This window comes from Perognathus longimembris, chromosome 14 (assembly GCF_023159225.1).
Source record: "Perognathus longimembris pacificus isolate PPM17 chromosome 14, ASM2315922v1, whole genome shotgun sequence".
NCBI classification, from domain to species: Eukaryota; Metazoa; Chordata; class Mammalia; order Rodentia; family Heteromyidae; genus Perognathus; species Perognathus longimembris.
Window position 1 is genome coordinate 33,266,169 of NC_063174.1, and position 13,858 is coordinate 33,280,026.

The window sequence follows — 13,858 nt, forward strand, 5'->3', positions numbered from 1 at the left end:
TTGCAAGAGACGTGGGAGCCTGACTAGAATCTGCACTTAGGATGCCAGACCTCTAGCACAAACGCACACAAAAGCTCTGCCTTTAGTTACACTCTTACGAAATGGCAGACAAAAAGGAATCCAGCTACCTGGCCATGGCCTAAGCGGTTTGAAAGGACTGACCCTTCGGACTATCTACGGGAAGAACTGTATCCTGAGAGCAGTAAAAAAAAAAAAAAAAAGCAGCACCGCTCCAGCGGCAGAAAAAGCAAACTCAGCGCCTTTGGCCTCTTTCTCCCGCCAGTGACCCCGAGCAAACTCCCAACCCAAGTCTGCTCCTGCATGCACGCCTTAGGGAGACAGGTGTCGGCGCAGCACCACTGGGCATCTCGCGGAGGCACAGCCCGCTTCTGCCCAGCCCCGCAACCCAAACCCACCTCCCAGGGCCCACTGTCCACCCGGGAGCCATGCGTACTGCGGACACCACCCAGCCCCGCGGGCCTAACGTGGCCGCTGGGCTCCGGGCCAGCAGGCCCTGGGACAGGCCTTTAAGTGACGCGGAGCGGCGGGGGTGCTAAACACCCCCTGCACCGCAGTCACAGTGCTGAAGGTCTGGTGGGTCCCGACCCCAAGGGCAGAAGAGCAGTGAAAGAAGGTCGGAAGGCTTCCCATGGGCTTCAAAGCACATCTGTAGTCAGCCTGGCGCCCCTTCCCGCGTGGGGTAACCGAAGCGCTCCCCAGCAGCGAGAATCGGCGATAGTGGCAGCGTGTCATCAAGCTACTTTCTAAGCCCGCGAAACTGCCCCCGTGGGCCCGCCCCCTCCAGGCCACGCCTCCTAAACAGGTCCTCCCCCCATCGCCGCTCTCTGATTGGCTAAAATTGGGTCAGTCGAAATTCTTCTTTGGTGGGTTCTGTGCAAAACCGCGCTCTGCAGGGACTCTTCCCAGCAGCCAATCATTCTAACTAGCCAATCACCGCCGGTTTTCTTCCTCGTCGCTCGGCCCCCTGGCGTCCGCAGCCCCCACCCCGCCTCTCTAAACTAGCCGTGGGACTGGCGCCTTCCGGATCGCGCGCCTCTGCGTCCCTGGGGCGCAGGCGCAGTGGCACGGCTCCCGGGCGCAGTCGCTAAGCACGTGGGTTTGGTTGTCCCGCGCCACTGCGAAGGGAGTGCAACCTCGGGTTTGGTGGTGTTCATCGTGGGAAACAAACTGATAAGGGCCATGGCGCCGGCGGAAATCCTGGACGGGAAGGTGGTCTCCGCGTAAGCACTTGTCATCGTTGCTAGCGGGAGTTGGGCCGCAGTCGTGGGCCCCGTAGCCCCGTCCTGACGGGAGGGTCGCTTGTGAGAAAGCCAGCTGTGCTGAGTAGAAAGGGCTCTGACACCCGCACTTCTCCTGCAGCCAGAGAAGTAGCCCCTGGCCCTGTTTGTCCGTGTGCTACCTGGCCGCTGTGCCTACTGGCTCCTGTATTGGGGGAGGGGGGGAACAGGTCCTGGCCCTATTCCCCCCCCCCCCCCCCCCCCCAATATGCAGCTAGTAGTACATGCAAGGCGTAGTTGGAGCTGCTCGGAGCACCACCGTTAGAACTCAGAACTCCATTCCAGCTTCTTCCTTTGTAATCTGGAGATTGTGACTAGACTTGACCTGGTTGACCCATCGCATTCTTTCCAGTCCTTACCCTTTTGCCCCCATTACACCTGAGTCTTAACTTTCCCTTTCTCATCCATATCGTGCGTCTAGCTGCTATCTCTGCCCTGGCGCTAAAGTTATTTTCAGCTCCTGAGTACTGACGATATTCTATATTCCATTTGACTTCTACTTATTTTTCCCCCTGCAAATCTGATCCTTAACTCATGGACATGGTTGACACATTCACTCCCAGGAAGTAATAACTTTTGCCCTTTAGGAGCAGGGACAACATCGTCAGCCACTGGGCTGCATCCCCTTTTTCTTCTTGGAAGAACAACCATTTCCTTTGGTGTTTGGAAAAGATGAGGGAAAGGTGCATGCTGTGTGACCCTACTGAAGGTTGTTCTGCGCACCTTTGGCAGCACCAGTCATTTAGTAACTGCTGTGCCTGGCAGCAGTAATAGCCCTAAAACTCCTATGTAGTGGTTTTTGAGCAAATTAGAAAGTCACTAGATGGTGAAGCCTACCCTGGAGCCAAGTTGTTTTTGGAAGGTAGAGAAGGTGACCAAGGATGGAGAGAGGTGCATTACATGGTGGTGAATCTTTGCACATTGATGGAGAGGGACCCCAAGTTTTGGATTTGAAATCATAATACTGGAGTGCTCTTTCTCCCCCTCCCCCCTTGGTGGGGCTTGAACTCAGGGGCCTGGGCACTGTCCCTGAGCTTCTTTGTGCTCAAGGCTAGCACTCTACCACTTGAATCACTTCCAGCTTTTTCTGTTTATGTGGTACTGAGGACTGGAACCCAGGACTTCATGCATGCTAGGCAAACACTCTACCACTAAGCCACATTCTCAGCCCTGGAGTGCTTGGAGTGCTTTTCTTTAAATAAATTTCCTTGTGTATATTTGAGGCTTGCAATATATAGGTAGTAAAATTGTTACTGTAATCAAGTAGTTTGGTTTAATGCATGTGTCATCTCAAATACTTTTTTGGGGCAAGAATTAGTGATTATTTAACAAAAATTTCTAATGTAGCATTATGTTGTCTCTTAGCCTCAAACTTGTTCATCCTATGTATGTGTGCTTTGTATTCTTTGAATAATTTGTATTTGATCTGGTTTCCAACCTCCTGTGTTTTGCTTTCTAAGTGGTGTATTTTGTTTGTGTGTGTCTGGGTGGTTTGTGCAGTATTTTTCTTTCTTTCTTTTTTTTTTGCCAGTCCTGGGCCTTGGACACAGGGCCTGAGCACTGTCCCTGGCTTCCTTTTGCTTAAGGCTAGCATTCTGCCACTTGAGCCACAGCGCCACTTCTGGCCATTTTCTGTATATGTGGTGCTGGGGAATCGAACCCAGGGCTTCATGTATATGAGGCGAGCACTCTTGCCACTAGGCCATATCCCCAGCCCTGCAGTATTTTTCTTTCAGTGTCTGTCATACTTCACTTAAGTCTAATGTTTCCAGGATGCCCATCTATATTGTGGCAAACAGCAGGATCTCCCTTTTTAAGGCTGCATAGTAATCCACGGTGTACATGTGTACATTTTCTGTTTGTTTTGTTTTTGTTTTGCCAGTCCTGGAGCATGGACTTGAGCACTGCCCCTGGCTTCTTTTTGCTCAAGGCTAGCACTCTATCTCTTGAGCCACAGCGCCACTTCCAACTTTTTCTGTTTATGTGGTGCTAAGAAATCGAACCCAGGGCTTCGTGCATGCTGGGCAAGCACTCTACCTCTAAGCCACATTCCCAGCCCCCATGTATACATTTTCTTTATCCACTTAGGTAGGTTGTTTCCCTACTGACTGTTGTGAATAATGCTGTAGTGAACAGAGGCGAGGGTATATCTTCACAAAGTGGTGATTTTGTCTCCTTTGGCTCTATTGGATTATTGGTCATGTGGTCCAACTGCTTTTCATTTCTTTGTAGTTTTCCTTAATGTCCTAATTTACATTTCTGTCAACAGTGTACCAGTGCTCCTTTTTCCATGACGTCAGTATCACTTGTCCTTTTGATAATAGCTATCCTAAGGGATGTAAGGTGGATGATATCTCATAGTGGTTTTAGTTTGCTTTTTCCTTATGACTAGCAGTGTTGAACAGTTTTTTATATATACCTGTTAGCCATTTCTATACTTTTGTGTGTCTTTTTCAACATGTTGTTTACTAGACTGTTTTGTTTGTGACTTTATTTCATTTTTGGCAGTACTGGGAATTACACTCAGGGCCTCACACTTGCTAGGCAGTCACTCTACCACATCTCTAGCCCCTTTTTCACCTTGGTCATTTTTGAGATGAGGTCTTGCTCTATCCTGGCCTGGCTTGGGCTTAGATCTTTCTACTTGTGCTTCCCTGTGTTGCTAGGATGACTGGCTTGTGCCACAGCTTCCCAACCATCATGCTTCCCCAGGTAGTTGGGATAAAATGTGCTCTAATGCACCTAGCCATTGGTGAGAGGGAGTCTGTGAGCTTTCATGCTCTGGTTGGGCCTTCAACATCATCCCCTGGCCTTTGCCTTCCAAGTAGCTAGGGTTACATTCTTGAGCCACCACACTTGGCTTTTTAAATTTTTATTTTATTTTATTGGTGCTGGTTTGGGGCCTTGGATGTAGGGCCTTAAGCTCTTGCTTAGCTTTTTGCATTTTTTTTTTTTTTTTTTTTGGGCCAGTCCTGGGCCTTGGACTCAGGGCCTGGCACTGTCCCTGGCTTCCTTTTGCTCAAGGCTAGCACTCTGCCACTTGAGCCACAGCGCCACTTCTGGCCGTTTTCTGTATATGTGGTGCTGGGGAATCGAACCCAGGGCCTCATGCATACGAGGCAAGCTCTCTTGCCACTAGGCCATATCCCCAGCCCCATTTTGCCTTTTCTTGACTAAAGTCTTCCTTTTGGATTCATCACTGGTGGTTCACACTTGTAATCCTAGCTGCCCAAGAGGCTGAGATCTGAAGGATGGAGATTAAAGACCAGCATGGGCAGAAAAGTCGTTGAGACTCCATCTCCAAAAGAACCAGGCTGGAAGCATGGTTCAAATGGTAGAACACCAACTGAGCAAGCAAGCTGAACCCGTGCCAGGTTTTGGGAACAAATCACCAATATTAAAGTCTTTTTTTTTTTTTTTTTTTTTTTTTTTTTAGAAAGACTGACTGGAAAGTGATAATCTAGGCTTGAGTAGCGAGGATTACAGATGTAAGTCACTGGTGCCTGTCTTGATTTCTTTTTGAGTGTGAGTGCTAACTGCCTTAAGATCTGTTTCAAGATGGGCACTGGTAGCTCATGCCTGTAATCCTAGCTACTCAGGAGGCTAAGATCTAAGGATGGCTGTTCGAAGCCAGCCCAGACAGGAAAGTCTGTGAGATTCTTATCTCTAATATACTACTCAGAAAAGGCAGAAAATGGTACTGTGGCTCAAGTGGTAGAATGCTAGCTTTGAACCAGAGAAGCTCAGAGTCAGCCTGAGTTTCAGCCCCAGGACTGGCACACAGACAAAAAAAGATTTTTCAGTGATTCTCAACATTGAGTATCAAATTTACTTTGTGAGCCTTTAGTTTTTTCATTTTGTTTTACTTAAAAAAAGTACATAGAGAGTCTTTATGCTCTATCCTAACTATATATCAATAAAATGTTCGCAACTGTTCTCAACTGTACATATCATATCTGTATAAGCACCTAGCCACTGGTGGTCACATTATAATCTTGGCTACTCAGGATGTATCTGAGGATCATGTTTAGAGAGGCACAGTGGCCTTGTACCATTGTGTTGTTCCCCTTAGTATTTGAAATTAGCTGGGGCAGAAAATTCTGTGAGACTATCTCTGATGAGCAAAATGCCAGACTGGAGGCATGGTTCAAGTTGTAGAACATCAGGTATGAGTGGGAAAAGGGATACCTTGAGGCTCTGAATTCAAGTCAAATCAGCACATACATAAGAAAAAGAAATGGCATTATTGGTCCAAGAAGCACCATTTACCACTTTCCATTAAGTGATCACATGATCACTACCCTGACCACACACTCCCCCCACGCCCCTTTTTTTTTGTTGTGCTAGGGTTTGAACACAGGGCTTTTTTGCTCTTACTAGGCAGGTTCTCTGCCACTTACCTCTGCTTTAGTTATTTTTTAGGTAGGGTCTCTTATTTTTGCCTGTGTTGAACTTGGACCACTCAGATGGCAATCCTCCTACTGTGTACTACCAATAAATAACACAGCCTATTTACTGAGATGAGGTCTTGATATTTTTTTTTTTTTTGCCAGTCCTGGGGCTTGAACTCGGCCTGAGCACTGTCTCTGGCTTCTGTAGTAGTGTCAGGCTATTATCCTGACTTCCAACAATAGATTGTTTGCTTGTTTTAGTGGCACTGAGGTTGAATTCAGGGCCTTGAACTTGCTATGCAGGTGCTCTGTCACTTGAGGCATATTATAGCCCTTAAACTTTGCCTATTTTGAAATATATATGTATATATATGTTATTATAGAGTGTGACTGTCTTTCTTATCTGGCTTTTTAAAAGAAATTATTACTGGCTGGGGATATAGCCTAGTAGCAAGAGTGCCTGCCTCGGATACACGAGGCCCTAGGTTCGATTCCCCAGCACCACATATACAGAAAACGGCCAGAAGCGGCGCTGTGGCTCAAGTGGCAGAGTGCTAGCCTTGAGCGGGAAGAAGCCAGGGACAGTGCTCAGGCCCTGAGTCCAAGGCCCAGGACTGGCCAAAAAAAAAAAAAAAAGAAATTATTACTAAGGTAATTTACAGAGGGGTTACCTTTTCACAAGTCAGGTAATGAGTACATGTCTTTTTGGGCAATGTCACTCCTTCCTTCACTCTCTCCCAGTTTCCCCCTTCCATCCCCATTGTATGTTCATTTTCTTTTCTTTCTTTTTTTTTTTTTTTTTGGCCAGTGGGCCTTGGACTCAGGGCCTGAGCACTGTCCCTGGCTTCTTTTTGCTCAAGGCTAGCACTCTGCCACTTGAGCCACAGTGCCTCTTCTGGCCGTTTTCTGTATATGTGGTGCTGGGGAATCGAACCCAGGGCCTCATGTAGATGAGGCAAGCTCTCTTGCCACTAGGCCATATCCCTAGCCCCTGTATGTTCATTTTCAACATAGTGTTTAGGGAGTACCACTGCTGCATTTGTTTACCCTTTGTCTTTCCATTTCTGTGCTCCCTCTTACCCCCTCCAAAAAAAGACATAAACAAGACAGGGAAACCAACCAACCAACAAAATAGAAAACTTTGTTTGCATTTCCTGAAATTCATTTCAATAAATATTATTTTAGATGTTTAGAGGCATAGAGGCATTGGGCCTTTGTGCTCCTCCCCTAAGAGTATCTTCCTTTGGTCTCACTGTGTGTGAATGCCTAGAGTCCTATATAATTTATCACGTCCCAGTGTATTTTAGGTCTAGCTTCTGCATATGAGAGAAAACATGTTCTTGTCTGGCTTCTTTTAATCAGCTTTGTGTTTATGAGATTATCCAGGGCTGTCTGTAGTTACAGTTCATTGATTCTCATTGCTGTAGTACATTTTATTGTGTGCATGTATTTGCTTATCTGTGGACATTTGGGTTTTCAGATTTGGGCAGTTTTTGGTTTTTTTTGGCCAGTCCTGGGCCTTGGACTCAGGGCCTGAGCACTGTCCCTGGCTTCTTTTTGCTCAAGGCTAGCACTCTGCCACTTGAGTCACAGTGCCACTTCTGGCCATTTTCTGTATATGTGGTGCTGGGGAATCGAACCCAGGGCTTCAAGTATACGAGGCAAGTGCTCTTGCCACTAGGCCATATCCTCAGCCCTCATGTGTTCTTTAGTGGACCATTTTGATAGATACTTCTATGTTGTAGATGTATCTGAGAGGTAGAGGTAGGAGAACTGTGAGTTTCAGGTTTGCCTCGGCTGCATAGCAAGACCCTATCTAAAAAAAAAAGTGGGGGCGGCGGGGGTGGGGGGGAAGCCAGGTGGTGGTGGCTCATACCTCTAATCCTAGCTACTCCGGGTGATGTACAGAGTAGTACAAGAGATGCTTCAAAACCAGCCCAGGTAGACAAATTCAAGATTCTTATTTTGAATAAACCAGCAAAAAGCCAGAAGTAGATCTATGGCTGTAGTGGTAGAACATCATCAGCCTTGAGCCAAAGAATGAAGAGGTAGTGCCCACACCCTGAGTTCAAGCCCTAGTACTGGTACTGCTCCACTCCCCCCACAAAAAAAAATTGTATCTGTTAATTAGCTACTTAGGAGATGGACATTGAAGGGTAAAATGTTTATGAGATTCCATCTCTACCAATGACTAGTAGTCACAGTGGTGCTGCCTGTCATCCCAGAGACATAGAGAAGCACAAATTGAATGATAGCAGTTCAGGCTAGCTTAGGTGTAAAGTGAAACTCTATCTTAAAAATAATCAACACTAAAAGGGCTTAGTGGAGTGACGCCAGGGGTAGAGCGCCTGTTGAACAAATGCAAGGCCCTCATTTGGATCACTCAAAACTTATATGGAGAGCCAGGCACTGGTGGCTCCCACCTATAGTCTTAGCTACTTAGGAGGCTGAGATCTGAGGATTGTGGTTCAAAGCCAGCCTGTGCAGGAAAGTCTATGAGACCCTTATCTCCAATAAACTACTCAAAAAAACTGGGAGTGGTGATGTGGCTCAAATGGTAGAGCACTAGCCTTGAGTAAGAGGAGCTCAGAGATAGCGCCCAGAACCTGAGTTCAAGCCCCAGGACCAGCAAAACAAACAAAACCTTACATGGAATATTGAAGGTCCTAGTGCAACTCAGAAGTCCTGAGCAGAAGAGCAGGGGGAGTTTCTGAGAGGCGGTGCCTTCTTAAAGAGGGCACACAGCCAGGCATGTTGCAGCCAGAGCGTGACAGAGTCCAAGACTGGCAGTACTTTGTCATCATGGCACCAACAAAAATCCTAACTAGTCATTTGTTCTTTTTCATTGGGAGTGGTACGATCAGGCTGTTTCAGCTGGGGTATACAGTTGCCTAATCGCCCCACTATTTGTGTAAAAGACCTAGCCTAGCATCGAAAAGAGCCTTTGGAGCCAAGAGAAAGGGCATCCTTCCGTCAGGCAGAGGTTAGTGGGTAGTGGGTAAGGACTGCTGTGTGGCTTTGCAAAAGCCCATTCCCCTCACTGTCTATTCCCTGGCGTTGCCTGGAGGATTAAGAGAATGTGCATTGCCATATGCTAGCGTGGTTACAGGTATATTTTCTGACATCTGATACAGAGTGTAGAAAGCCACCATCACTCCTTTCATTACTCACTTTACTCCTCTTGATGCTGGTTATTGTAAAGCCTTGATCTTTTTTTTTTTAATTAAATTTTATCAACAAGGTGTTGTGCAAAAGGGTACAGTTACATAATAAGGCAGTGAGTACATTTCTTGTGATATCTTACACCCTCATTTTTCTGTAAAACCTTGATCTTGATGCCACACTTAGCCACTAAGCCACCTCTCCTCCTCTACGTTGCAGTTCACGAAATATTAACCACAAGTAATATAACTTGCCCAGGCATTCCAGGGCCAGTGGCAAAAGCTAATAAGTGCACTGTCCTTCCTTACCAACTGTTGTCACCTGCTTGCTAAATGGAATTGCAATCTTTTATGTCCACCGAAAAGAAATAACCAGTTGATCTATTTGGGAATCACCCAAACTGATTTTTTTCTGTTCTTTTGGAGGAGTTTTTAAGAGCTAGAGACAGATCAAACCTTACATTGTTAGATAAGCTCCCCTGTGGATGAGAAGTTCTTTGCCACAGCCTAGACAAGTCAGATCCAGCTTTGAGTACTGGTGCTCAATGAGTGTCAGGGTTAAAGGAGCATTTCTGTAAAGTATTATGCCAGAGCCTATCAGGAACTTGTTTGTACTGCCCTCAAACTTAATATAATGACCTTTGCTTTGGGTGTTGGTGTCTTACTGATCACTACTGATTTCCTAACTAGCTTATGACCTAAAGTCTTGTTACCTACAATTTTCCTTTTAAGGCTTTTCTCCTATATGAAGTGTGTGTGTGTGTGTGTGTGTGTGTGTGTGTGTGTGTGTGTGTGAGAGAGAGAGAGAGAGAGAGAGAGAGAGAGAGAGAGAGAGAGAGAGAGAGAGAGAGAGAGAGAGAGAGAGAGGCTAACACTCTACCACTTGGAACCATAGCACCATTTCCAGTTTTCTGGCTGTTACTTGGAGGTGAGTCTCATGGACTTCCCTGCCAAGGGCTGCCTTTGAATTTCAATCCTCAGATCTCAGCCTTCTGAGTAATTAGCATTACAGGCATGAGCCACCAGTGCCTGGACTAGATAAGCTCTTGGCCCACTTTTCCCCAGCTAAGATGGCTTAGGGTTCCATGTTCCCTGTGGATGATGAGCCAGAAGGCATGCAAGGCATATGTGGTTGTTTCTTGGAGCCATAATCAGTTCTGATGGCTAAACTGTGATTAGATAATCCACCAATGGTGAGACTAATTCTTGATATGAGGCTCAGCGGCAGACGCTCTGGCATTAGCTTTCCTTTGTTGGCTTATAAAGCTACCCTCTGGTAGAAGACTTTGACTCGTAACAAAAAAGTGGCCTCGAAGCCAAATGTTTTGCTTTGTTTGACTTAGAGAATTATTTTGTAAAATTTGATTACTTTTCAGCACATTTATGTCTGTAATTACACATAAAAATCGAATACCTGACTTTCAAGGTGATGGGAGATGTAGCAAAACTGTACTCTATATTCAAGGGTTTTTTTTTTTCATGGTAATTCAAGTTTGCATTATGTATTTGTCTAGCTCCAAATGTATTCTGTATTTTTTGCTTATTTGTTTGTTTATTTTTGGTGCAGGTACTAGGGCTGGAACTCTGGACCTGCACACTGTCTCTTAGCTCTTTTGCTTGTGCTGACACTACCATTTAATCTTCACTTCTACTTCTGGCTGTTTGCTGGTTACTTGAAGATAAGAGTCTCAGGGACTGCCTAGGCTGGCTTTGAACTTTGATCCTCAGGTTTCAGATATAAGTCACTGATCCCCAGCCTTCTGCATTCTTTTTTACCTTTGGTGAGGGTTAGGAAGTGGTATAGAGGTTGAAAAAATATTTTGAGCCAATAGTGGGACTTGAACTCAGGACCTCTAGCTTTCAGCTCTCTCCACTCATGGCGGGTGTTCTACCACTTGAGCTACACTTCCACTTGGCTTTTTGCTAATTAATTGGAGATAAGACTTCAAACCTGGATCTTCAAACCTGACTTCAAACCTGAATCTGCAGATCTCAGCTGCTAGGATTATGTGGGTGAACCATCAGTGCCCAGCAGCACAACATTTCTTTAAGCTTTCAAACACATATTTGAAGTACCTATCAAATTAATAGGTATTTGGGTTACATTTTCATTTCTTATGTAAATATTCTCATTATTATGAGAATGACTGTTACATGTGTTAATATGATGTAGCTCTTTGCTATATTAGAGGTACATGAAAACAATTGGGTTTCTTTTAAGAAGGTAATTTCAATTTGATTTAAATGAGTAGGAACTTGAAATATGTAGTTCTTAAAACAGTAGTTGGCCTCATAATTACATTTATACCAAGAGCTCTATATTAAGTTTTTTTTTAACTTAATATGTAATCCTAGCATGTAGAAGGCTGAGACAGGAGGATCAAAAGTTTGAAGCCAGCTGATTAGATGGTAAGATCGTCTCAAGAATATTGAAGTACTTGTTTTTTTCTTCTGTGCCAGTAGTGGTGCTTGACTGGGAACGGGCCTTAAGCTTTTTATTGAAGTCTGTTTGTTGCTTTACCACTTGAACCACAGCTTCTCATCTGGCTGTTTGGTGGTTAATTGGAGATACTACAGACTTTTATGCCCAAATTGGCTTTGCTCAGTCCTCTGCTCTCAGCCTCTTGAGTAGCTAGGCTGAGCCAGTGGTGCCCACCTAAAATTGAAGTACTTTTTAGCATATTAAAGTTATAATGATCAAATGAAAGGAAACCACACGTGAAGAAAATCAAGAACAAAATTATTTGTGTTGTATTTCATTGTTAAAATTTTATAAGAATAATTCTAGCTTTGGGGGAGACTGACAATGTTAAGATTGCCATTCAAGGCCAGCCCGGGCCAGAAAAGTTAAAAAGACACTTGATTTCCACCTCCTAAGTAACTAGGATTACCAAATAGGCTTTTTGTCTTTTCTCTTTCTTATTTTTTTTCTTTTTGGAACCCAGGGTCTGGGCACAGTCCCTTAGCTTTTTAACTCAAGGCTGGTGCTCTATCACTTGAGCCACACCTGTACTTCACACGTTAACTTCTGGCCTTAAGGTTAGTTGGAGGTAAAAGTCTCTTAGGCTTTCCTGCCCCTCCAGCTTTGAACTGTGATCCTCATATCTCAGCTCCCTGAAGAGCTAGGATTCCAGGCATGAGCTACCCATTTCCTGCTTTGCGTCCCCTAGCCCCACCCCCCCTTTTTTTTTGAGAGGAAGTCTTGCTATGCAGCCTGAGACTCAGGCAAGCCTGAGACTTATAGTGACACTCGTATCTCAAAATAACAACACAAAAATCATCTCTTATTGCTATTCTGGCTATGTTGTGTAAAAGTGGCTCAAATGTTAGGTTTAAACAAATCTAACTGAAAGGACATCCCTCCCAGGGCAACTTCAAAAATAATTCTAACTGATCTCCAGCTATGATCTTTTAAAAATATATACAGAAAAAAAAAAAGGGAATGGCACGCTTAGGCTCATTTAACTTGTAGCATAGAAATATGGAACATTTTGTTCATTGTTCTTAACCTACTGAGCTAAAACACTTTCTAGCTGCACCACCTGTGGTACTAGACTTCCATAGCCTGCCACCTGCTGGGTCTAAGTATTATTTTTATTGTCCCTCAGCTCCTTATTTTAGTTCCCAAATGGCCATTTATTGGGGAATCTTTATAAGCTTTGGTAAATAAATTTGCTATCTCAGTATGAAATCTCTGTGCTGTAGGATATTTGTAGTTGACAGTCTTTCCACCTCCCATTTTACATCCCCCAAAAGCTGAGTCATCTGTATATACCCATGCAATTTTTTCTGTGCTTCATGTCAATGTATTTAGAACACTTTTTTTTTTTTTTTTTTTTTGGTGCTGATATAGGAATGGAACTCAAGGCCTTCCTTGAGCACTGTCACTTACCTTTTTTGCTTAACAAAAACTACTTGAGCCACAGCTCCACTTCTGGCTTTTTGCTGGTTAATTGGAGATAAGAATCCCATAGACTTTCATGCCTAGGCTGGCTTCAAACTTTAATCATCAGGTCTCAGCCTCCTGAGTAGCTAGGGGTACTGGAGTGAGCCACTGACACCTGGCTTAGAATCCAATGCTTTCTACCAACACCAAAATCTTAAACACAATTTTCTCTCTCATGGACTTAAGTTGTAGTAATGTCTTATTGATGTGCATGATTTTCACTTTTCTCCCTGCAATCCATTGCCAATTCAGCAACCAGAACAAACCTTTAAAAATGTCAGTTACACTCTCTCAGCCCTGTTTAAAATTCCCTAATGGCTTCCTGTCATATTTAGAATAAAAACCAGCCTACCTGATTCGGTTACTGCTTCTAATTTTCAGATAGACTTCCTCTGTCCATTCATAGCTTTGGTTTCCGTTGTCTTGGCCTTAGGAAAGTCACAGTCCTGCTGTGAGCCAGTTTCTACATTTATGAATGGCGTAGAAATACTCTCCTACCTTCCTTTCCTCCCTCACAAGGTGACTAGCTCAAAGATAGTCATCTGTTTTTTCTTTGCCCTCTTTGAGCTGTTTTATGTTATGTGAATTTTGTCATGAGTTTTTCTGGGTTGGGTAAGGGCAAGAGGAACCAGTAGATATCTTTGCCGAGTAGAGCAGAATGTTTTTTGGGTTTTGTAGAGCACTTCACGTTATACTTCTTGTCCTGCTGTTTGTGTCTTCTGTTCTCTAGTGCTGGGAGTTAATGTAACAGTTGGAGGGAAGGGGACAGAATAAGGAGAGGGAAGCCTGGGAACGTAGCTTTCCCAGAGACTCTGCTGCTTCCAGTCACCACATCTTATTGTTGTTCAGCGGGGGAAGGAAAGGCTGGAATTGCCACAGAGTGAAAATTCAGCAGCTTTAGTATTTTCTGAACCAGAGAACCATGTCTGTTCAGTTAAAAAAAAAAAAAATCCAGGCACAAATGGTATAGCACCAGTCTTGAGTAGAAAAGCTAAGGGAGAGTGTCCTGGCCCTGAGTTCAAGCTCCAGTACTAGCAAACACACACACACACACACACACAC

The 13,858-nt window shown here is 44.6% G+C and overlaps 1 protein-coding gene and 2 long non-coding RNA genes across 4 annotated transcripts in view; 2 read left to right on the forward strand and 1 right to left on the reverse strand.

Annotated features, from left to right (window-relative positions):
* Positions 1-672: 672 nt before the first annotated feature.
* Positions 673-13,063, reverse strand: LOC125363085. Its single transcript, XR_007213169.1, has 3 exons — positions 13,053-13,063; positions 811-812; positions 673-757 (listed from the first exon to the last, which is right to left on the reverse strand). It is a non-coding gene; the product is annotated as an uncharacterized LOC125363085 (long non-coding RNA).
* Positions 751-13,858, forward strand: part of Mthfd1 (methylenetetrahydrofolate dehydrogenase, cyclohydrolase and formyltetrahydrofolate synthetase 1) — a 72,665-nt gene continuing 59,557 nt past the window's right edge. Inside the window, exon 1 of one of the 2 annotated variants that reach the window (XM_048362061.1) lies at positions 751-863. Coding sequence is in view for 1 of the 2 variants with exons in the window: in XM_048362060.1 (XP_048218017.1) it covers positions 1,201-1,241 (41 nt within the window). In the remaining variant the exon portion in view is untranslated. Of the gene's footprint in view, positions 864-1,032; positions 1,242-13,858 lie in introns of those variants that run through there. The other variant, XM_048362060.1, reaches the window with a different exon arrangement.
* Positions 6,825-9,643, forward strand: LOC125363084. The gene is made up of 3 exons (XR_007213168.1): positions 6,825-6,945; positions 8,931-8,935; positions 9,602-9,643. It is a non-coding gene; the product is annotated as an uncharacterized LOC125363084 (long non-coding RNA).